The sequence below is a fragment of the Ranitomeya variabilis genome, chromosome 4, assembly GCF_051348905.1.
Source record: "Ranitomeya variabilis isolate aRanVar5 chromosome 4, aRanVar5.hap1, whole genome shotgun sequence".
Lineage (NCBI taxonomy): Eukaryota > Metazoa > Chordata > Amphibia > Anura > Dendrobatidae > Ranitomeya > Ranitomeya variabilis.
In genome coordinates, this window is record NC_135235.1 from 554,940,836 (window position 1) to 554,964,608 (window position 23,773).

A 23,773-nucleotide genomic window follows, 5' to 3' on the forward strand; every position below is an offset into this window, starting at 1 on the left:
CTGCATCCATTAGTATTCCTACGGGATATTGATTTTTAATGTACCTATTGTTTCACGTGTTTTTTTAAAATAAACGGTCATGTGAGTACATGAGGAATAACAGTATTTCTGGTCATGATGTGTATCCTGCACTTTTTATCAGTTTTCTCTTAGTTGTCCCTAAGCTAGTGGGTAGAGACTACCTGCTATGATCTCTCATACACACAAACATGATAGATTAATTTTCTTCTTTCTTTGTGCCACACAGAAACCAAAACAGCAGCAAGGAGGATATTATGCAACAGTATTGAGCTGTGTGGCTGTGAATCCAGCAAATCTGCTAGAAGCTGCAGAATAATTTGACTGCCTCTCATTATGCTTAGTGCTCCTCACTCAATTCTCCATTGAGTATCATAGGAGATGTCACCTGACACCTCACTGTGATTGCAGTATGGTTTGGCAGAGTTGAAGGGAAAATAATAATAATAATCTTTATTTTTATATAGCGCTAACATATTCCGCAGCGTTTTACAGACATTATCAGGCTCATAAGTAGAGAAAGAAGCAGAATTCTCTGATAAATTACATTAGAAATGTTCTTATATTCGCCTATAATATTAATTGGTGAAAAGTTTGTTGAAATGAGTGACTATTCATATATGATTATCCACATTACTTACCATTTCTCGTAGCAGTGTGATAGGCACCACTACAAAGAGCCCAATAAGGATTGTCTGAATCACTATGATTGCATCTTTCATTGTATTTCTTGTCTTTGTAGTATCTGGTTTACCGCAACCTGAAAATAGAGAATCTTCATTTTAATGTTTAGTCTGTAACTTTGCCATATCCTGGCTTCCTTTCCTGCTGTTCTGTCATCCTGATAACAGGTACGTCATGTTGCGGTGTGAGATGGCCACAAAGCCAATACCATAAGTTCCCAGGACAGTCCATTGACACTACATCGGGGCAGACCCACTCCATACAAAGTAGTAGCATTGTGGGCATCTGTGGAGAAGCAAGGGATGCAGTGCCTTCTAGATGGGGCCACAGAGGTTCTGGCTGAGAAGTCTCCTACTGGTTGTGGATGGCTGGTCTAGAGGGAAGGCACTGATCGTGGATCCACAAATCATTGATCTTAGCACAGTGCATCATGTGAAATTCCCTTATTCTCTTCATTTATGATATATGAATGAATCCGGTTGAGCTGCAATTCCAGACACTGCCCACGTCTAAGAGTGGCGCTGTTTCTGAATCAGAAGCAGACACCTTTTTACATCTGTAAGTTAAAGATGATCTGTACAGTGAAGAAGGATACTTGTGTTTTCATATTTGGTGAAGAAGCTCTATTACATTTGGAGCCACATCTGGGGCAAGGAAAACTTAGGCGATTTGTAGGTTTTCTTGCAGAGTACAGAGCCGACTCTATCATGTGCCTTATTTACCCACCTACAACCTCCTACTAAGAGACTGAACGGAGTAGTTTCAGATTAAATTAAGAAACCGCTAGACCTTGAAGTGACGTTTTCACCAACACTGATGATTTCGAGGCAGATGGACAACCCTGCAAAAAGTAGCTGAACATTTGGAGGGCAGTTTCCCAAACCACCACGCGTTGTGTCCTTTGCCAGTACATAGTGCAAAAATCTATGTTTTGGGACCCCCAGCAACCTTAAAACAAAAGCTTCAGTGAAGTTTTATAAAATGTTTCCTTATTATCAGATACTATGCTCCTTCTTCTTTTGGTTTGGAGAATGTCTGATACATGAGCTGTTAATGGAAGCTCTGTTTTCTTCAGTGCTTATGCGCTGACATGTCTCAACTGAAGGAGCAAGTTGATGCATACTTAAAGGGGTTGTCATGGTGGGTGTGAAGTCTTCTGCTTGGGCCCCTATTCTAATAGCCAAAGTGCACAGCTGCTGAAAAAAAGCAGCTATCTCTCTGAATAACCCAACCATGTACTATATGGCTTCCTTTCTTTCTAATGAGTCTCGTATAATACTACATTTTCCTGTAGGTCTTTTATTAAATAAAAAATACTTACTACATTTTCCTGTAATGACCACTGCAGGAGGAATGTGTATTCTGTACCTCGCTTGTGTATGTATACATGCATTTCTACAGAGTGTCCCAGGAGCTGTTTTTCAACATGACAACACCAAGCTGCATGTTCTTTTTGCTACTGTGAGCAGCCTGTGTGGCCTAAATGTTGGCCGTGGCCTAAACATGCTAACAAGGTCTGCAGCATGTCCGGACGTCTCTTCTATTGAGCACATCTGGGACGTCACTGGTTGGCAATTGCAAAGGAAGCTGCCAGCAGCGGATCTTGATGATTTACCCAAGAGCATTCAGTGGTGCAAAACATTCCTCAGACAACCATTAATAATCTTATTAATAGCTGCCAAGGCGTGTAAGTGTTGAGATTTCTAAATGTGGCACCCACACCAAATACTGAATAAATCGAAATGTTTTTAAAATTTTGTTTTGTCCTTTTAATCATTTGCATATCATTAACATGTCTATCGACACTATGATTTCCATAATTCCATGACTTCTTTGTATTGCAACTTCAATAATTATATATCTATAGACACACACATTTCCTCGGTATTGAAATTGTAACACTGAGTATATATACAGTAGGTGCAGAATATGTTGAAACCAAATCTTGCCCACACAATATAAATGGTTAAAATATAGATTAGGTGTTTTTTGACTTTGTATGACTGCTGTGACAAACAGGAAGCCGCCCTGATGTGTCAGTTTATAATGTGTGTGTTCATCACATCTATGGTATAGATAGACAGTAGTGGCGGTATGAATATAATACACTGATATATAGCACTTTACTTTTGTAATCCTATAGAATTAATCTATAAAAAGATACTTGTACTGAGCCTGAACTACAGCCTTTATTATGCTTCAGTGCTGCTGTCCTATACTGGAGGAATCACTGTGTACATACATTGGACATTACGTTACTTGTCTTGCACTCATCCTGAATACAGCCTTTATTATTCTTCAGAGCTGCATTCACTATTCTGTTGGTAGGATCACTATATACATACATTATACATTACCGAGCTAATTTTGTATTGATCCTTAATCACAGCCTTTATTAACGTTCAGAGTTGCGCTCATTATTCTGCTGGTATTGTGTAGATATATTAAATAATTTCTTCTTACATTAATCTTGAATTATATCTGTATTAAACTTCGAAGCTCTACTCACTATTTTTCTGGTATATACGTACAGTACATTAATTATGCACTGATCCTGACTTATTAGGCCTCTTTCACACTTCCGTCATTCCGGGTATGTCCTAATGCAGTGAAGTGACGTACCGACGGATGTTGTGAAAATAGGGAGAAACGTGTGTAACGCATCCAGTGTCATGACGGATGCGTCCAACGAGTTCCATCCTGAATTTTAAGGTATAAAATTCTGGAGGGAGGGAGAGAAAGAGAGAGAGAATTCTACCGAGACTAGAAAATCCTTCGGGGAATGCTCAGAAAACAAAAACGTGATACATCGCTGGATCCCTGTTTTCCACAGTCAGGATGCGTCGCTGAGCGATTTTCCGACGTGCAGAAACCAGGATCCTGAAGAAAAATTTGCAGTGTCCTGTTTTCTCAACACTCGACGGATTGTGACGGAAGATGAAAGACGGAAGTGTGAAAGAGGCCTTATATTCACTATTCTGCTGGTGGAGTCACTGTGTACATACTGTACATGACTTATTCTGTACTGATCCTGAGTTACATCCTGTATTATACTCCAGAGCTGCACTCACTATTCTGCTGGTAGAGTCACTGTGTACATGCATTACATTACTTATTCTGTACTGAACCTGAGTTACCTCCTGTATTATACTCCAGAGCTGCACTCACTATTCTGCTGGTGGAGTCACTGTGTACATACATGACTTATTCTGTACTGATACTGAGTAACATCCTGTATTATACTCCAGAGCTGCACTCACTATTCTGCTGGTAGAGTCACTGTGTACATGCATTACATTACTTATTCTGTACTGAACCTGAGTTACCTCCTGTATTATACTCCAGAGCTGCACTCACTATTCTGCTGGTGGAGTCACTGTGTACATACATGACTTATTCTGTATTGATACTGAGTTACATCCTGTATTATACTCCAGAGCTGCACTCACTATTCTGCTGGTAGAGTCACTGTACATACATTACATTACTTATTCTGTACTGAACCTGAGTTACCTCCTGTATTATATTCCAGAGCTGCACTCACTATTCTGCTGGTGGAGTCACTGTGTACATACATTACATTACTTATCCTGTACTGATCCTGAGTTACATATTGTATTATACTCCAGAGCTGCACTCACTATTCTGCTGGTGGAGTCACTGTGTACATACATGACTTATTCTGTACTGATACTGAGTTACCTCCTGTATTATACTCCAGAGCTGCACTCACTATTCTGCTAATGGAATCACTGTGTACATACGTTACATGACTTATCCTGTACTGATACTGACTTATACTCTAAAGCTGCACTCACTATTCTGCTGGTAGAGTTACTGTATATGTATTCCACTTTTAATTCTGTACTGACTCTGAGCTAAATGTTATATTATACTCCAGAGCTGTATTCACAGTGCTGCTGACTGCTAGTATAGGTAATATATCAGAATTGTACCCAGTAGTTTCAGTATACAATATTGCCCACAGAACACTGATTACATTCATACTCCAGACTTACCCACTATCATCAGCTCCGTCCCACAGCGTGGCTGCTTTATCTCGCGACTTGTATTGTATTTACAGAAGTAGACTCCGCTGTCTTTTCTTTGCACATTTTTTATGATCAAATAGTTGTCTTTAAATATAATGTGAGGATCTGGTTCTACATAGCTGATTAGGGAGCCATTTTGATGTCCACGATACCAGGAGACAGTGCAGGTTGCATCGCGTGTCAACGCACATCCACATTGTATATTGACAGTCCGGCCTTTTTTCACAGCGAAGAAGCGAGGAGACTGCATCACCATCCCTAGAACAGCAAAGTACAAAACCACTGAGCAACCTGGCTGCTACCTGTCATGTGTCCCCTAAAAATGCGCATTGTATTAAAGGGCATCTGTCAATAGGATTAACCCTCCTCAGCCATCTATATGTACATGTAAGTCATAGGAAGCTGAATAATATGATACCTTGATATCTCTGATTTGATGATTTATACCTGAGAAATCCACTTTTTTCTTAATATGTAAATGAGCTGTTAAGATCTATGAGCCGGACACAGATCTCCCTGAGAATCTGCCTCCAGAGATTATGTTAAATGAAATGGGGTGTTACCAGTGTGAGACACATAGATCAAGCGAGCAGACTGTCAGTCATTACATGTCTCACACTAGTAACGCCCCTTTCATTAAAAATAAGTTCTGGAGACTGATTCCCGGGGAGATCTATGCCTGGCCCATAGATCCTAGCAGCTCATTTATATGCTAAGAAAAACTTGGATATCTCTGGTATCAGACATAAGATCACAGATATCAAGGAATCATTTTCTTCTATTTTCCATGACCTGCCTGCCCATATAGACAGTTTAGGAAGGTTGCTCCTACTGACAGATTCCTTTGAAGGAAATAATAAATTATATTTGGAGAATTTTAAACTCATTTAGAAACTGATGACAACAACACATCTCAAAAAAGTTTGAACAGGGTTAGCAAAAGGCTGTAAAAGTAAGTGGTACTAATGAAAACAGCTGTAGGGTCAATCATCAAGTAAGTCAAATGACTATAAGAAGAGCAGGTTAGAGAGGCAGAGTCTCTCAGAAGCAAAGATGGTCAAAGGGTCACAAATCTGTGAACAACTTTTAGAAAAATGTTCCTCAATGTAAAATTGCAAAGACTTTGCCTACCTTCTGCCACCATGTACAGTACATAATATCAAAACTTTCTTAGATTCTGGAGAAATCCCTGCGCACAAGGTACAAAGACGATGGCCGACGTTGGCTGTTCATTATCTGCAGGCTCTCAGGAAACACTACATTTAAAACAAGCATGATTTGTTTGTGCAAATAACTGCATGGGTTCAGGAATACTTCTAGAAATCATTGTATATGAACACAGTACTCCATGCAATCCATGAATGCAAGTTACAGCTCTGTCATGCAAAGAAGAAGCCATACATCAACACAATCCAAAAACACTGCCGTCTTCTCTGGGGCAAATATCATTTAAAATGGACTGAGGCAAAATAAAAAATTGTCCTGTGTTCAGATGAATCGAAATGTGAAATTCTTTATGGAAAGCACAGACGCCGTGTCCTGCAGACTTAACCCCTTAGTGACAGAGCCAATTTTGTTCTTAATGACCAAGCCAATTTTAACAATTCTGACCACTCATTTCATGAGGTTACAGCTCTGGAACGCTTCAACGTATCCCACGGATTCTAAGATTATTTTTCCATGACATATTGTACTTCATGTTAGTGGTAAAATGTATTCAATATGAATTGCATTTATTTATGAAGAAAATGGAAATTTGCAAAAAATTTAGAAAATACTGCAATTTTCAAACTTAATTTTTGTGCCCTTAAATCAGACTGTGGTGTTTCACAAAATAGTTAATAAATAACATTTTGCACCAGAGATTTCTCATTTTTCCACCAAAATTTATTAAAAAAAATTTTTTATAGGGATCACCCCACATTTGAAGTGACTTTGTGGGGTTCAATATGACAGAAAATACCCAAAAGTGACACCATTCTAAAAACTGCACCTCTCAGGGTATGTGCACACATTCAGGATTTTTCGCGATAAAAACGCATAAAAAACGCATACATATGCATCCTATCATTTAGAATGCATTCTGCAATTTTTGTGCACATGGTGCGAAAAAAACGCATCGCGGTAAAAAAAGCAGCATGTTCATTAATTTTGCGGATTTTTTGCGTTTTTCCCGCTATTTAATGCATTGGGAAGAAACGCACAAAAAACGCATCAAAAACGCGCAAAAAAAGCGTCAAAAACACGAAAAAACATGCAGATTTCTGGCAGAAATGTCCGTTTTTTTGTCAGGAAATTTCTGCAAGAAATCCTGAACATGTGCACATACCCTCAAGGTGATCAAAACTACATTCAAGAAGTTTATTAACCCTTCAGGTGCTTCACAAGAACTAAAGCAATGTGGAAGGAAAAAATGAACATTTTACTTTTTTCACAAAAAATTTACTGTGGACCCAAACTTTTTTATTTTCACAAGGGTACCAGGAGAAACTGGACCACAACATTTATTGTGCAATTTCTCCAGAGTACACTGATACCTCGTATGTGGGGGAAAGCCACTTTTTGGGCGCATGGCAGGGCTCAGAAGGGCCAGAGCATCGTTTGACTTTTTGAACACAAAATTGGCTGGAATCAATGGGGGGGCGCCATGTCGCGTTTGGAGACCCCTTGATGTACCTAAACAGTGAAAACCACCCAATTCTAACTCCAACCCTAACACAGCCCTACCCCTGACCCTAATCCCAACCCTAATACCAATCCCAACTCCAACACCACCCTAACCCCAACCATAACCCCGACACAATCGTAACGACAACACAACCATATCCTAACACAACCCTAACCCCAACATCACAACCGTAACCCCAGCACTAACTACAACCATAACCCTAACCCAAATACAACCGTAACCCCAACACAACCCTAACCATAGCCCAACCCTAACCCTATCTCTAACCCCAACTCTAACCCTAGCCCAACCTTAACAATAGCTCTAACCCCAGCCCAACCCTAATCCTAGCCCCAACCCTAACCCTAATGGAAAAATGGAAAAAAAACAACATTTTTTTATTTTATTATTTTTACTTAACTAAGGGGGTTTTAATTTACTATTTTTTTTATTTTGATCACTGTGATAGATCCTATCACAGTGATCAAAATGAATCAATAGGAAAAATGTCCTATTGTTGCCGACCGGCAGATCTCAGTGAGCGCACTGCGCCTGCCATCATCTTCTGGGAAGATGACGTGGAGGGCCAGGGGACAGATCCGGAGGGACCGGGGAAGGTGAAGGTACCGTGGGGGGGGGGGGGTCTCGGGGGACCCCATTTCTCTCTCCTCTGATATGCTAGATCATATCAGAGGAGAGAGAAATGAATGGGAAATCTGCCTTTAAAAAAATAAATGAAAAAAAAAGACCCGAATCATGTTCTCCGGGGTCTCAGCTACCCCCGGTAGTCGAGATTCCGGAGATTTTCCAAAGCTGGGGGTGCTATAACCTTACTTCTCAGGGCCGTTAAAAGGCAGTGCTGAGGAATAAGTACCCTTAACTGCCGCTGTTAAAAGACGTATTAAGTAGTTAATAGGAGAAGGACCATCCAGCTTGTTATCAGCATAGTTCAAAATCCTGCACCTCGGGTATACATCTTGAAAGGCAAAATCAATACTGAGCATGAGATAGTGGTTTTAGAACAACATATGCTCCCATCCAGACAATGTCTATTTCAGGGAAGGAATCGCATATTTCAGCAAGACAATACTACGTACCCATACTGCATCCATCACAACAGCATGGATTCATAGAAGAAGAGTTTTGGTAATGAGCCATCGCCTGCATTCCAGACATTTCACAAATATAAAACATTTGGCCTATTATAAAATAAAAAATGCAGCCAAGGACCAGAGTTTCCAACTTGATGTTTTATTTTTTTCTAGACAGATAATCGAAAACTAACAGACAAACAATATGTTTTACGGATACATTGGACAACCAGAACAAATCATTATGACTATAAGTGATAAAGGTCTACAGCTGATGACTCTGATGTGGAGACATTAGCTGCCTCCGCTAGAAACTGTAGTACGATGATAATTACAGCAAAAATAATCTGTACAAATTTCTTCATCTTCAAAAAAATTAGAATTTTTGTTTACTGAGCAAAAAAGTGTCCTATATTTACAGACTGTACTGGAATTTCTGGACAGTTGACAACCCTAGCCTGGACACAAAATCCTACAACAGACAAGAATGGGAGCACATTCCTCTCCCAAAACTCCAGCAATTGGTCTGACTTCCCAGATGTTTACAATGGTGGACAAGGCCCTGTCCTAACTGTTTTGAGATATGTTGCTGCCATTAACTTCTAAATTAATTAATTTTTTTCAAATGAAATGGAAAAATGTCTAATGTTCAACATCTGACCTTTGTTCACTTCTATTGTGAATAAAATATGGCGGTTATAGATTTCCAAATCATTGCATTCTTATTTTCTTTACATGTTACAAAAAGTGTCCCAATTCTTTTGAAATCATGGTTGTAGACAGATATGGGTGACACCATTGACTAAAATATGTATAAGAAATGTTCATCGTAGACATAGCACGTTGTTTTTCCATTTTAGCAAAATATAATCCAGTCTTTAAAATAACTCTGTGGAAACTTCTTCATTCAAATGACTATTCTCTTGAGAGAGACTTGGAAAATATACAATAACATGTTTGCTCCTTGCCTTTCATTAAAATTAAAGCCTCAATTTCAAATTTACACATGAAGATTGTGCTTTATGTTTTAAGCCAAGGGTAGTTACAAAAAAAGGAAAGAATATATGCTCCACATTTGATTGCAGTCTAAGGCTGGTTTCACACATTCTGGTTTTGCGGTCGGACTGCGATACACAGATCAGCCGTTGGTTTCCTGACTTGAAGTAGATAACCTCATATGTGCCTATGAGGCTGTTGAGTTTACAGCATAAGATAAGGCGAATCCATGCATCAAAGTCAGTTCTCTAACTGTGAAAAAACGTGTGAAACTATCTTATGGATGAATTCAGACATCCATGTTTCATGATCCACATACTGACCTCAAAGCTCGGACCGATCGCGATTTTCTTAACGTACGCCAACAGCCTTAGACATGCCTATTTGGTTGTTAAATTGTCTCAAGATGGGGCCTTTTTCTTTTTTAGGCCCCCTTCACATGTCCATTTTTGGAAAAAAACGTACAGTTCGCGCTGTTCCCAGGCGCCGGGTGCTGAAGGCAGCTTCCATCATTGTCGCCTGGTCTCCCTGAGATCAACATGACCAGGTGACGCTGATGGGAGTTTTATTCAGCACCTTGTTTGCACATTGTGTTGTGTATAAATAAATATATTTAAAAAAAACGTGGGGTCCTGCTTAATTTTCATAAGCAGCAGAGGGAAAGCCAACTGCTGGGAGCTGATATTAATAACCTGGGAAAGAGCCAATAGCCTTACGGGCTCCCAGGCTATTAATAATAGCTCACAACTGTTTGCTTAGCCTTTACTGGTTAGTTTACAGGGGACACCAGAAAAAACAGGAGACAGGAGGTGGAGAGAGCTTGGATGTGCGGTTTCAAGGGCAGAGTCAAGACGTAGGGTACTGTCACACATTGGTACTTTGATCGCTACGACGGTACGATCCGTGACGTTCCAGCGATATCCATACGATATCGCTGTGTCTGACACGCAGCAGCGATCAGGGACCCCGCTGAGAATCGTACGTCGTAGCAGATCGTTTGGAACTTTCTTTCGTCACTGGATCTCCCGCTGTCATCGCTGGATCGTTGTGTGTGACAGCGATCCAGCGATGCGTTCGCTTGTAACCAGGGTAAACATCGGGTTACTAAGCGCAGGGCCGCGCTTAGTAACCCGATGTTTACCGTGGTTACCAGCGTAAAAGTAAAAAAAAAAAAACACAGTACATACTTACATTCCGGTGTCTGTCCCCCGGCGTTCTGCTTCTCTGCACTGTGAGCGCCGGCCAGCCGGAAAGCGTGCTTTCCGGCTGGCACAGACATAGTGGAGAGAAGCAGAACGCCGGGGGACAGACACCGGAATGTAAGTATGTACTGTTTTTTTTTTTTTACTTTTACGCTGGTAACCACGGTAAACATCGGGTTACTAAGCGCGGCCCTGCGCTTAATAACCCGATGTTTACCCTGGTTACCCGGGGCCTTCGGCATCGTTGGTCGCTGGAGAGCTGACTGTGTGACAGCTCCCCAGCGACCACACAACCACTTACCAACGATCACGGCCAGGTCGTATCGCTGGTCGTGATCGTTGGTAAATCGTTTAGTGTGACAGTACCCATACTCCGAAGCAGAGGATTTCCCCTACAGTGGAAAGCGTGATGTAATTTATATTTTTCTCAGAAGAGGCAATTTGCATATTTAAATTCCCAGAGGAGCATTGCACGGCGAATAAGCCTCCTTACCTTGACAAGCCAGAGATGGTATGTCACTCTCCATAAGGAGAAACGTTACCCCTTAGACCCCACTCCAGAGCCTCTCACCTAGCCAAATCAGTTCTCATGCTTCGCACTGACGAGGGCCAATAGCCCGAAACACCGTGTCTGCGAATTGAGATACTGATTTGGCTTTTATCCTAAGTCATATTGCACGACTCGTTAAAGGGTTGATTGTGACTTGTAGGATCGCTACTTCCAATAGGTGGCGCTATAGAGTAAAGTCCTCTTTCTCAGAAGAGGCAATTTGCATATGTAATTTATTGTGATAGATAGATCAAGTAGAGAAGATATATGAGATGGAGAAAAGATAATGAGTTCAGATTTGTCCTCATTGAGCTTGAGGAAGCAAGAGGAGAAGAAGTAGGATATGGCTGATAGACACCCCAGGATTCTGGACAACATAGAGGTGACATCTGGCCAGAAAGGTAGATCTGAGTGTCATCAGTGTATAGGTGATACCGGAAGCCATGTGATTTTATTAGTTGTCCTAGACGAAGGGTACAGATAAAAAAGAGTAAGGGTCCTAGGACAGAGCCTTGAAGAACTCCAACAGAGAGAATGGGATGAGGAGGTAGTGTGGGAGATGTTAAATGTGCAGTTTGTGAGGTATGAGGAGATCCAAGATAGGGCAAGGTCTTTGACGTGTAGAGAGAATCTATAGTAGAAGGCAGTGGTCAACTGTGTTGAAGGCAGAGGACAGGTCTAGAAGGAGAAGTATAGAGAATTGTCTGTTAGCTTTGTCTGTAAGTCATTAGTAATTTTGGTCGGGGTAGTTTCAGTGGAATGATGGGCATGGAAGCCAGATTGTAGGTTGTCAAAAAGCGAGTTAGATGAGAGGTGGGAGGAAAGTCCGGAGTGGACGCGCTGCTCAAGGAGTTTGGAAGCGAATGGGAGCAGCGATATATGGCAATTGCTGGACATAGCAGTTAGGTCGATGAATGGCTTTTTGAGGATAGATGTGGTTGTTTGAAAGCAGAAAACCAGGTATCAGAAGTTAGTGATAGGTTGAAAAGATGGGTTAGGGAGGGAATGATTGTGGTAGTGAGGATGGAGAGGTGGTGGGATGGGATGGGGTCAAGTGCACAAGGGGTGAGGTATAATTTGGAGAGGAGATGAGTAAGCTCTTCAGTGGTGTTGAAGAGGGAGATTATGTGGGAAGGGCATTGGTCTGGTATACAAAGGGTTTGTGGAGGTTGAACATTAAAGACTAATCTTGTTTGGTTGATCTTACTTTTGAAGTGTGCGGCAAAGTCCTCAGCAGAGATGAGGGAGGTCAGAGGGGCCAGTGGTGGGTGGAAGAGGGAGTTAAGAATTTTTAATAACTGTTTTGGGTTGTAGGATAAGGAAGATACAAGGGTTGTGAAGTAGGCCTGTTTAGCAGAGGTAGGGCTGATTTGATTGTGAGTGGTGCTTGTTTGAAAGCAGTGAAGTCATCTTGTGAATGTGTTTTCGTCCAATGACTCTCCGCAACCCTGGATGCTTACTGAAGCTTTTTAATGAGGTTATTGTGCCAGGGTTGTCTATTACATCATTGCACTCTGCCATGCATGACATGAGCAAGTGAATCAATAGCTGATGCAAGAGTGGCATTGTAGAAAGCAGTGGCACTGTGTCGTGGAGTGATTATATAGATGCCAGTGGTAGAATAGAGTTAGAGAGTGTGTGAGTGTCTAGATGTGCTAGATTTCTGCAGGGGTATGCTAATTGCTGGACATGGGTGACAGGTGAGGAATACAGGGATGAGAAAGTGAGTAGATGGAGGTCAGATAGGGCAGAATGTGAAGTTAGACAGGGAGCAGAGACAGGTGAAGATAAGGTCTAATATTTGTCCGTCTGTGTGAGTTGCTGAGGAGGACCACTGAGAAAATCCAAAAGATGATGTTAGCGATAGGACTTTGGAGGCTGCTGACTGAATGGTGTCAGTAGGGATGGTAAAGTCACCCATGATGATGGTGGGAACGTCAGCAGAGATAAAGTGAAGAAGCCGGGTCAATTGGTCAAGAAAGGCAGTGACCGGGCCCAGAGGTCAGTATATGAGGCCACTTGAAAGTTGGAGGGAGAGTAGATATGGACAGATTTCCCTTCAAAAGAAGGGTGGATAAGGGAGGGTAGAGGTCGGATTGGGTTAAAGGTGTAGATGGTAGAAAGGAGAAGATCCATTCCTTCACCATGTCTGTTACCAGGCTGAGGAGTGTGGGTGAAGTGGAGGCCACCGTAACAAAGCGCAGTCGGGGAAGTGGTTTCGGAGGGTGTCAGACATGTTTCGGTGTGGCCCAGGAAGGAAAAATTGTGAGAGGTAAGGAGGTTATGAATCACATGAAGCTTGTTGCATATGGTGAGGGGGGGCGTCAGGGCCACAGGTTTCACGTTGGAGAGATATCAGTAGTTCATATTACATTGGGAGCGATAGGAGGGGGAATTAATGGAAAGTATCAGCTGTGGAGGGCCAGGATTGTGAGATATGTTGCCAGCAGGGAGGAGAAGCAGAGAGAGGGAGAGCAGGTGGGAGAAGAAGAGTGGTCGGCCTGTTTTATGTTTTAGTAGGAGAGATCTGAGGTTGAGGAGCAGGCGCATTTGAATACACTTATTACACACATTACACACGTTAATGATTAGTAATATATGGGCTTATAATAAAACCATTCTGAGTACTGCTTAAATGATACTGTTCTTGCAGCCACCATATGGTCACTTGGGAACCTATTGTATATTGGTTCATTATAGCTCCATTGCAGTGAGGTCCCCCATGTGACAGACAGTGCTTCCCAATTCATAAAGAAAAAAAAAGGATGTACCTGATTCTTCAGAACTGTTACTCCTTGCACAACATCCCTGATCTGCAAATATAAAAAAGAAACTTAGGATGAGAGTCACATTTATTATGTTAGTGTGATCCTAAGTTTGAATTTTAGGACAAAGAACTACTAGATTACTTTCCCCCCTGAACTGCTAGCTGAGGAGCCACAAAAATAAGGGTTCACTTACACTTAAGGGCTCATTGACACTTACACCCCTGACTGCACACAAAAATCATATTCAATATGACTTCTAGGATATTTGTGTTACAGTTCACAAACTCTCTCCCAGAAGGCTTTGTCAAAAAGTCACCATACACAACTGAGAGCCAACCCCCCCCCCCCCAAACCTGTGTTAGGCTGGTTTCACACTTTAAAACGCTATGTCCAGACCAGCCACAGGACTCAGTGTTGTGGTCTCCATGAACCTCCGGAGTTGAGTGGGGAGTGGCTGCATGCATTTTGCAAATTAATCGAGAATGTCTTATGCCAGAGATGTCACTCCAGTCCCCGACTGGAGTCTCATTAAGATTTATTTCAAATATTGCATTATGATATCTGCTTTTACAAACTATTATTTCTTGTCAGCATGAAACATATATATTTATTTTTTTGAGCAGTGTATATATACACTCACCGGCCACTTTATTAGGTACACCTGTCCAACTTCTTGTTAACACTTAATCTCTAATCAGCCAATCACATGGCGGCAACTCAGTGCATTTAGGCATGTAGACATGGTCAAGACAATCTCCTGCAGTTCAAACCGAGCATTAGTATGGGGAAGAAAGGTGATTTGAGTGCCTTTGAACGTGGCATGGTTGTTGGTGCCAGAAGGGCTGGTCTGAGTATTTCAGAAACTGCTGATCTACTGGGATTTTCACGCACAACCATCTCTAGGGTTTACAGAGAATGGTCCGAAAAAGAAAAAAAATCCAGTGAGCGGCAGTTCTGTGGGCGGAAATGCCTTGTTGATGCCAGAGGTCAGAGGAGAATGGGCAGACTGGTTCGAGCTGATAGAAAGGCAACAGTGACTCAAATCGCCACCCGTTACAACCAAGGTAGGCCTAAGAGCATCTCTGAACGCACAGTGCGTCGAACTTTGAGAGAGATGGGCTACAGCAGCAGAAGACCACACCGGGTACCACTCCTTTCAGCTAAGAACAGGAAACTGAGGCTACAATTTGTACAAGCTCATCGAAATTGGACAGTAGAAGATTGGAAAAATGTTGCTTGGTCTGATGAGTCTCGATTTCTGCTGCGACATTCGGATGGTAGGGTCAGAATTTGGTGTAAACAACATGAAAGCATGGATCCATCCTGCCTTGTATGGAGCATCTTTGGGATGTGCAGCCGACAAATCTGCGGCAACTGTGTGATGCCATCATGTCAATATGGACCAAAATCTCTGAGGAATGCTTCCAGCACCTTGTTGAATCTATGCCACGAAGAATTGAGGCAGTTCTGAAGGCAAAAGGGGGTCCAACCCGTTACTAGCATGGTGTACCTAATAAAGTGGCCGGTGAGTGTATATATATACACTGCTCAAAAAAATAAAGGGAACACTCAAATAACACATCCTAGATCTGAATGAATGAAATATTCTCATTGAATACTTTGTTCTGTACAAAGTTGAATGTGCTGACAACAAAATCACACAAAAATCATCAATGGAAATCAAATTTATTAACCAATGGAGGCCTGGATTTGGAGTCACACAAAATTAAAGTGGAATGTAATGTCCTTAAAACAAGTCAAAATGATGCTCAGTAGTGTGTGTGGCCTCGATGTGCCTGTATGACCTCCCTACAACACTTGGGCATGCTCCTGATGAGGCGGCGGATGGTCTCCTGAGGGATTACCTCCCAGATCTGGACTAAAGCATCCTCCAACTCCTGGAAAGTCTGTGGTGCAACGTGACATTGGTGGAAGGAGCGAGACATGATGTATCAGATGTGCTCAATCCATAGCTTCATCTTGCAGGAACTGCTGACACACTTCAGCCACATGAGGTCTGGCATTGTCCTGCATTAGGAGGAACCCAGGGCCAACCGCACCAGCATATGGTCTCACAAGGGATCTGAGGATCTCATCTTGGTACCTAATGGCATATAGGCTACCTCTGGCGAGCACATGGAGGGCTGTCCGGCCCTCCAAAGAAATGCCACCCCACCCCATTACTGACCCACTGCCAAACCGATCATGCTGAAGGATGTTGCAAGCAGCAGATCGCTCTCCACGGCATCTCCAGACTCTGTCACGTCTGTCACATGTGCTGTGTGAACCTGCTTTCATCTGTGAAGAGCACAGGGCGCCAGTGGCGAATTTGCCAATCCTGGTGTTCTGTGGCAAATGCCAAGCATCCTGCACAGTGTTGGGCTGTGAACACAACCCCCCATCTGTTGACGTCGGGCCCTCAGACCATCCTCATGGAGTCGGTTTCTAACCGTTTGTGCAGACACATGCACATTTGTGGCCTGCTGGAGGTCATTTTGCAGGGCTTTTGCAGTGCTCCTCTATTTCCTCCTTGCACAAAGGCTGAGGTAGTGGTCCTGCTGCTGGGTTTTTGCCTTCCTACGGCCCCCTCCACGTCTCCTGGTGTACTGGCCTGACATTCAAAAGTGACCACAACATCAGCCAATAAGCATTGGTACTGAGATGTGGTCTGTGGTCCCCACCTGCAGTGCCACTCCTTTATTGAGTGTGTCTTGATAATTGCTAATAATTTCCATCTGTTATCTATTCCATTTGCACAACAGCATGTGAAATTGATTGTCAATCAGTGTTGCTTCCTAAGTGGACAGTTTGATTTCACAGGAGTTTGATTTACTTGGAGTTATAATCTGTTGTTTAAGTGTTCCCTTTATTTTTTTGAGCAATATATATATATATATATGCAGCGCCCCAGAGTCCTGGTCGTTGCAGTACTGTGGCTCCGCCACTATGGGGAGCTATGGTGCGTCTGATGGCACTGAAGGAGTTCATCGGATCAGGTATCACAGACACCAATACATTTCACAGCCGGGCCTCCGGGGGGAGCTAAGGGTGCTATTCATTAGGCCACTCCCCACCATAGTGGGTAAACTGGGGGTCAGGCAGGAAGTTAGATCAGAAAGCTGACTGGGTTGGAACCAGGCAACACCTTGTGGCAGAGGGTGTTGTAGGGGAAGATACAGTAGGGTCTCTGTCAGGGGTGGGATCCTGACAGGGGCTTGGCAACAAGAACGAACGTAACGGGACCGTGCCTGCTCCGGGTAGCGGCGGTGCCCAAGAAAGGATTAGAAGAGAGATAGATTGTGCTGAGTGAGAAACGAGATCACGCAAAGGAGAAATACCAGTAGGAGTCGTGCTGTAAGATCGAAGCAACATCCTACTGAGGCGCACTACCGGTGGCCGGAACGCCGAGGGAGTAGAATAACATTCAGCTTCAAGCAATACTCCAAACAGCGGCAGGACAGTCAGTCTAAGGCGGGCTGTCTAACACATATCACCTATGCAGTCTTGGGGGGCAACTTGTGGAGAGGGGCGACTCTAGGGTCCCGGAAGAGCTCCGAGCCTACCCGTCAAACGGGTGCCGTCCCGACCAGAACACCAGGGAGGGACGGAGGATTAGCAGAACATCATCTAATCGAGTTGTGAGGGAACTTAAGAAACAGACACAACAGTTGTGGGGGACTTTCCGTAAGCACAGCAGGGAAGGACCACAACACATTGCGCTAGTAGGAAGGCACCGATTTCCACCTGTGAAGAGAACTCTGGAGGTGCCATTGGACCGGCCGGACTTGCGCAGCCTGGTGAACCGTATTCCGGACTGAGGACCCAGAGATCTTCAGTAAAGAGTTAAAGAGACTGCAACCTGGTGTCCTCGTTATTTACCACAGCCTCACCACCACTACGATCATCCGTCACATCATTCACTGTGCGCCCCTCGGCAGGGTCACGGATCGGGCCTAGCCACCGTGGCAACCCCAGAGCAGAGACTCAGAGGCCCGGTACCGGGTACCCCTCGGCCCTGTGGCAGTGGGGGCGCTACAATTTGGCGTCACGAACAGGATCTACTTAGGCCTGAGGAATCGGGTCATGTGTGCCTTGGAACTGTGATTTACTGTGCTTGGACTGTACGTTATTGCAGGGACTGTGGATTGTCACTTGCCGCCAAAAGTTCGCGCCAAAACCGCCGCCATTACAGCGCTAAGGAGAGCGCAGGAGAAGAAGAGGGGCGTGGAAGTGGGCGTGAACAAGCTGAAGAGCGCGAAAGACAATGGCCGCCCAGTCTAAATATCTCGGCCCCTTGTGGACGTGTCCGTCAGCAGCCGAGATCCGCCTCCTGATCCTCAATGGTGGGCAGAGACAGAGAAAACGAAACCGCCCACGAAGGAGAGAGCGGGAAAAGGACCAGGAAGAAGAAGTGAGCGACATGGAGGACGCCATGGCGAGCCGCCCGGAGCCGGAGCGTGGGGTCGGAGCAGAGGACTCCCCCAGCCACCCGGAGGGGCACCGCAACCAGGCCTCCACCGCTGATGCGGAATTCCTGCAGGCCGGAGTGGACGAGCTCAGCGACCGACCCCGGCGGACGCAGCTGAGCACTGAGGCCGGGTGGAAGAAGGCCATCATCAGGAGCCTCACCAGACATCTGTCGGCAGCCTCATCTGGTTCGGAGCAGGAAAGAAGTCCCAGCGCTCCGAAGCCGGAAAGCGAGATGCTGCGAGCAGAGATGACAACGTCGCAGCACAAGGCCCCGCAACCAGCGTTCCAGACCCCAGCGGAGACGGAGCAGACCGGCACCGGAGGGACCACATCTGAAGCAGGTATGAAGGACGACCCTGCCCTGACGACCGACACCGCTCCAGTGACTGCTAGTGCCGCAACTGCTGACTCCATCCCAGTGACTGATCTTGCAGCAGCCGCTACCTCTGCTGCAGCAAATGCCCCTACTCAAGCTGCGCAGACCTCCATCGCTGCGCCCGATTTAACAGTACATGCAAGACGGATTAACGGCGTTTGTCAAGCACTGGGTGTAACCCTGGACCTCACTCTTCCCAGGCCAAGAAGGGTTAAGTGCCAGGTGCAGCCCTGGAAGCCGTCCAACTAAACCTCGGAAACCTGAAACTGTACATAGTTAACTGTTTGTTTCCCTGCTTTTTGCTGCTTTAAACCCGACTAGGGTTAACTCTTAAAGGGATCCCTTTGTTTACCCGGGATCCCTTCCTCTGCTTTTGCTCTTGTTTCCGGTTTCCTCATTGTTGAAAAGAACTGCTGAATCATGAACAGTGCATGATACAAACTGCTTGTAAATAGTTTGCACCTTCTTAAAGGGGCTTCTTACTGGTTTTACTTCAAAAAGGACTCTTTGTGAAGATACCACACTGGAACCTTTGCTGAGTATGGATTGGTAGCTTGAGAAGGCGTGCTACCTCATAGAGACTTGGTCCCCTCTTAAAGGGGATGTTCATTTGTTGTGCTTAACCCGTGATATTGCTTAAGATAGGAAGCAATAATGTTTTGACCAAAGAAAGAGATGATAATGTTTACATGAGAAAGTTATATGTATTTAATTAGTTAATTGTGAAGAAATACTGATGATGTTCTCTGAGAAGAAAAAGGTGAAAGATAGAAGAAGGATGCAGTGGGCCCGTAGGGATAGACGTGGTGTCCAGCATGCAAGAAAGGAAGATAATGAGAAGGCTTAATGTTCAATAGAAAATGTTTTGATAATGTTGATAGATAGTTAGGATAGAAGGTAAACCCTGAGTCCTCCTAGGAGTCATGTAGAGATGGCTCAGTGCTCTTAAACTGAAAGTAATGTTATGTTCTATACTGTGTATAGTAGTTGAAAAGGCAGTAGGCCCTGGCTGAACGGGGCGGTCCTGTAACCGAAAGGAGAGGCAGAAGGTCTGGTGCCGATAGGACAGGCGGTCCTGCAGATCTAAAGAAGGAGAATGAAAAAGTTAAATTACCTTATAATGTGATTATAGGAAGGTCTTTAGTGGATTCAGAGTGTATGTCCTTAAAGGCAATGTTAAATTATTGTTCAACAATTTTGCACTTAGTAGAATACCCGGTTGGGTAACAGGAGTTATTTATAGCCTGTAATTTATAACGTTAACCATGTTTGTAACGTTCAAGTGTCCTTACCTCCCATAAAGGGAAGCCTGTTCAAGTATACTTATTGTTATTGCACTCAACAAAACTGTATGTCTTTTGCTAACTTGTATTGTTGTTTTCTTCCCAGTCCCGGAGTACTGTGTTTAACCAGGGGGGAGTGCAGCGCCCCAGAGTCCTGGTCGTTGCAGTACTGTGGCTCCGCCACTATGGGGAGTTATGGTGCGTCTGATGGCACTGAAGGAGTTCATCGGATCAGGTATCACAGACACCAATACATTTCACAGCCGGGCCTCCGGGGGGAGCTAAGGGTGCTATTCATTAGGCCACTCCCCACCATAGTGGGTAAACTGGGGGTCAGGCAGGAAGTTAGATCAGAAAGCTGACTGGGTTGGAACCAGGCAACACCTTGTGGCAGAGGGTGTTGTAGGGGAAGATACAGTAGGGTCTCTGTCAGGGGTGGGATCCTGACAGGGGCTTGGCAACAAGAACGAACGTAACGGGACCGTGCCTGCTCCGGGTAGCGGCGGTGCCCAAGAAAGGATTAGAAGAGAGATAGATTGTGCTGAGTGAGAAACGAGATCACGCAAAGGAGAAATACCAGTAGGAGTCGTGCTGTAAGATCGAAGCAACATCCTACTGAGGCGCACTACCGGTGGCCGGAACGCCGAGGGAGTAGAATAACATTCAGCTTCAAGCAATACTCCAAACAGCGGCAGGACAGTCAGTCTAAGGCGGGCTGTCTAACACATATCACCTATGCAGTCTTGGGGGGCAACTTGTGGAGAGGGGCGACTCTAGGGTCCCGGAAGAGCTCCGAGCCTACCCGTCAAACGGGTGCCGTCCCGACCAGAACACCAGGGAGGGACGGAGGATTAGCAGAACATCATCTAATCGAGTTGTGAGGGAACTTAAGAAACAGACACAACAGTTGTGGGGGACTTTCCGTAAGCACAGCAGGGAAGGACCACAACACATAGCGCTAGTAGGAAGGCACCGATTTCCACCTGTGAAGAGAACTCTGGAGGTGCCATTGGACCGGCCGGACTTGCGCAGCCTGGTGAACCGTATTCCGGACTGAGGACCCAGAGATCTTCAGTAAAGAGGTAAAGAGACTGCAACCTGGTGTCCTCGTTATTTACCACAGCCTCACCACCACTACCATCATCCGTCACATCATTCACTGTGCGCCCCTCGGCAGGGTCACGGATCGGGCCTAGCCACCGTGGCAACCCCAGAGCAGAGACTCAGAGGCCCGGTACCAGGTACCCCTCGGCCCTGCGGCAGTGGGGGCGCTACATATATATATATATATATATATATATATATATATATTATATATATATATTATATATATATGTATATATATATATATAAACAATTAAGGATGAGCAAACATGCCCAGTGATACTCGGTTATCGCTCGAGTACCACAGTGCCCGGATGTGCTCGTTACTTGGGGAGCAATAGGCGGTGCTCGAGTTCAAACTCGATTCCCTGCCCCACATGTTTGGTAGAGAGGTCATCCAAAAGTGTGCTATACCAGAAGTCCATTGTGGAAAAAATGTTGAAAAAAATCCCATTAGACAACGCTAATGGTAGGGGGCAGGCTTCCTTCTCAAACCAATAAGGAGAGGCCAGGGAGTAACACAGCAGAGGCAGGCCTGATGACCTGGAATTTTTGACAAGGAGGGAAAAGTTTTTAAACATGGCCAAGCAATACATAGCCACCAAACCAGCGTACTCCCTAATTCATCTGCGGCCTTCAAGTATTTAGTCTCAAAGCTGGACACCTGGCATGAGCTATCCCTCTATGCCTTGGATGTGTTGTGCTGCCCTACTGCTAGCATCTGAGCGGGATTTTAGTGCCGCTGGAAGGGTCATAACAGACAGAGGCTTTCACTGGTCAACAATTTTGGTGGTATATAACAGTGAAAAAAAGCATTTGAAAATTCTGCTTGTTTGTTTGCATTTATTACTGATACAGTATTACGTGTTCTTGGGTACATTTTGTTGGTATATAACCCTCAAAAAAGTGTTCAAAATGTATCGGTATTATATTGCTCATCCATAGGAGTATTACATCTTCATGGGTACATTTAATTGTTATATAAGCCTCAAAAAACTTGTTAAAAAATGTATTGATATTATATTGCTCACCTATAGACTTTTCCGTGGTCTGGAGTCCATTTCGTTGGTATATAACCCTCATAAAACTTGTTTTAAAAATATATTGGTATTATATTGCTCCACCATAGGATATTACATCCTCTGGGGTACATTTCCTTGCTTATATAAGCCTCAAAAAACTTGTTCAAAATGTATTGGTATTATATTGCTCACCCATAGGGTATTACATCTTCTTGGGTAAATTTTGTTGCTATATAAGCCTCAAAAACGTGTTCAAAATTTATAGGTTTTATATTGCTCACCTATAGACTATGGTCCATGGCCTGGAGTACATTTCCTTGGTATATAACCCTCAAAAGTGCATAGCCTTTATGTGTGTAGAAGTACCAATACATGACAATTTGAACAGAATGTGTATGAGGCGCTCCCTTATATCTAATACAGAGTGTATCTGAGTCCCTTATTTATGGTAGTTCTTGCTTCCTTCACAAATTACACTGAAATGTCCTATTTTTTTTTAATAAAAACATCAATTTTGGTTTACTTAAATTATATATTTTTTTAAATCCTTTTTAAATTTTGCCTCTTTGTAGGGTCTGATGGAAAAAAGCTCGGATTTCCCATTGACTCCCATTATACTCGTTACTCGAAACGAGCATGCGAGTATTTGGAATTGCTCGGTTCGAGCTATGAGCGTCCGAGCATTTTAGTGCTCGTTCATCTCTAATAACTATATTTATATAGCATATATGTAATAGTAAAATCGAGCTCCTACCACAAGAACCATGGAAATTAATGGGTGCAGAAAGTGAGGCCAACATGGCTGTTATGTATAATTTTTCACTAAGCCTTTGTCCTAATTTCTAGTGAAAATTGGCATTGCTCATGACTGCGATGGAGAGTTGCATTTTAAAAGCTCATGAAACTAATAGCAAGTTTCCAAGGTTTGAGAGAAAAACAGTGTATCATTATATTGGAAGGGTTTCAGTATTTGTTTGCCCTTAAAGTGGTTGCACAACCTTTCCATAGGATAGTAATCAATATTAGTTTGTTGGGGGTTCAACATCCAGCACCCCCACTGATCAGCTGAAAATAGCTCCAGCTAATGTAAGCACATTGAATGTAGCTCCATTCAACGTGTAGCAGTCACTGCCGGGTACTACAGAACTGTTTTCAGCTGATCGTAACTTCAACCATCTCATGTTGATGACCTATCCCACCATTCAAAATATATATACACACCATGTCACCAAACAGCACAGTGAGTATCTGTAGCCCTATATACAGGCCCACTCATTGATTCCAAGATTGTAGACACCTGTGATGCTAGTTAGTGGACACACCTTGATTTAACATGTCTCTTTTGTCACATTATTTTCTGTCCAGGCCTATTTCATGAGTTTTATTTTTTTTTTAATTCTGTGGAAGCATAGTTGAAAAGCAATGTCTGACTTTCATTTGTTAATTTTCATAGATATTTTATTTATAATTACTTTTGTCAGATTCAAGT

General features: G+C 43.6%; 1 protein-coding gene across 1 annotated transcript in view; it reads right to left on the reverse strand.

Moving 5' to 3' along the window:
* Positions 1-23,773, reverse strand: part of CD79B (CD79b molecule) — a 46,075-nt gene that overhangs the window by 10,106 nt on the left and 12,196 nt on the right. Inside the window, exons 2-4 of the mRNA XM_077252703.1 lie at positions 14,033-14,074; positions 4,722-5,012; positions 660-778 (exon numbers count right to left, since the gene is read on the reverse strand). Of these exons, the coding sequence (XP_077108818.1) occupies positions 660-778; positions 4,722-5,012; positions 14,033-14,074 (452 nt within the window). The remainder of the gene's footprint in view (positions 1-659; positions 779-4,721; positions 5,013-14,032; positions 14,075-23,773) is intronic.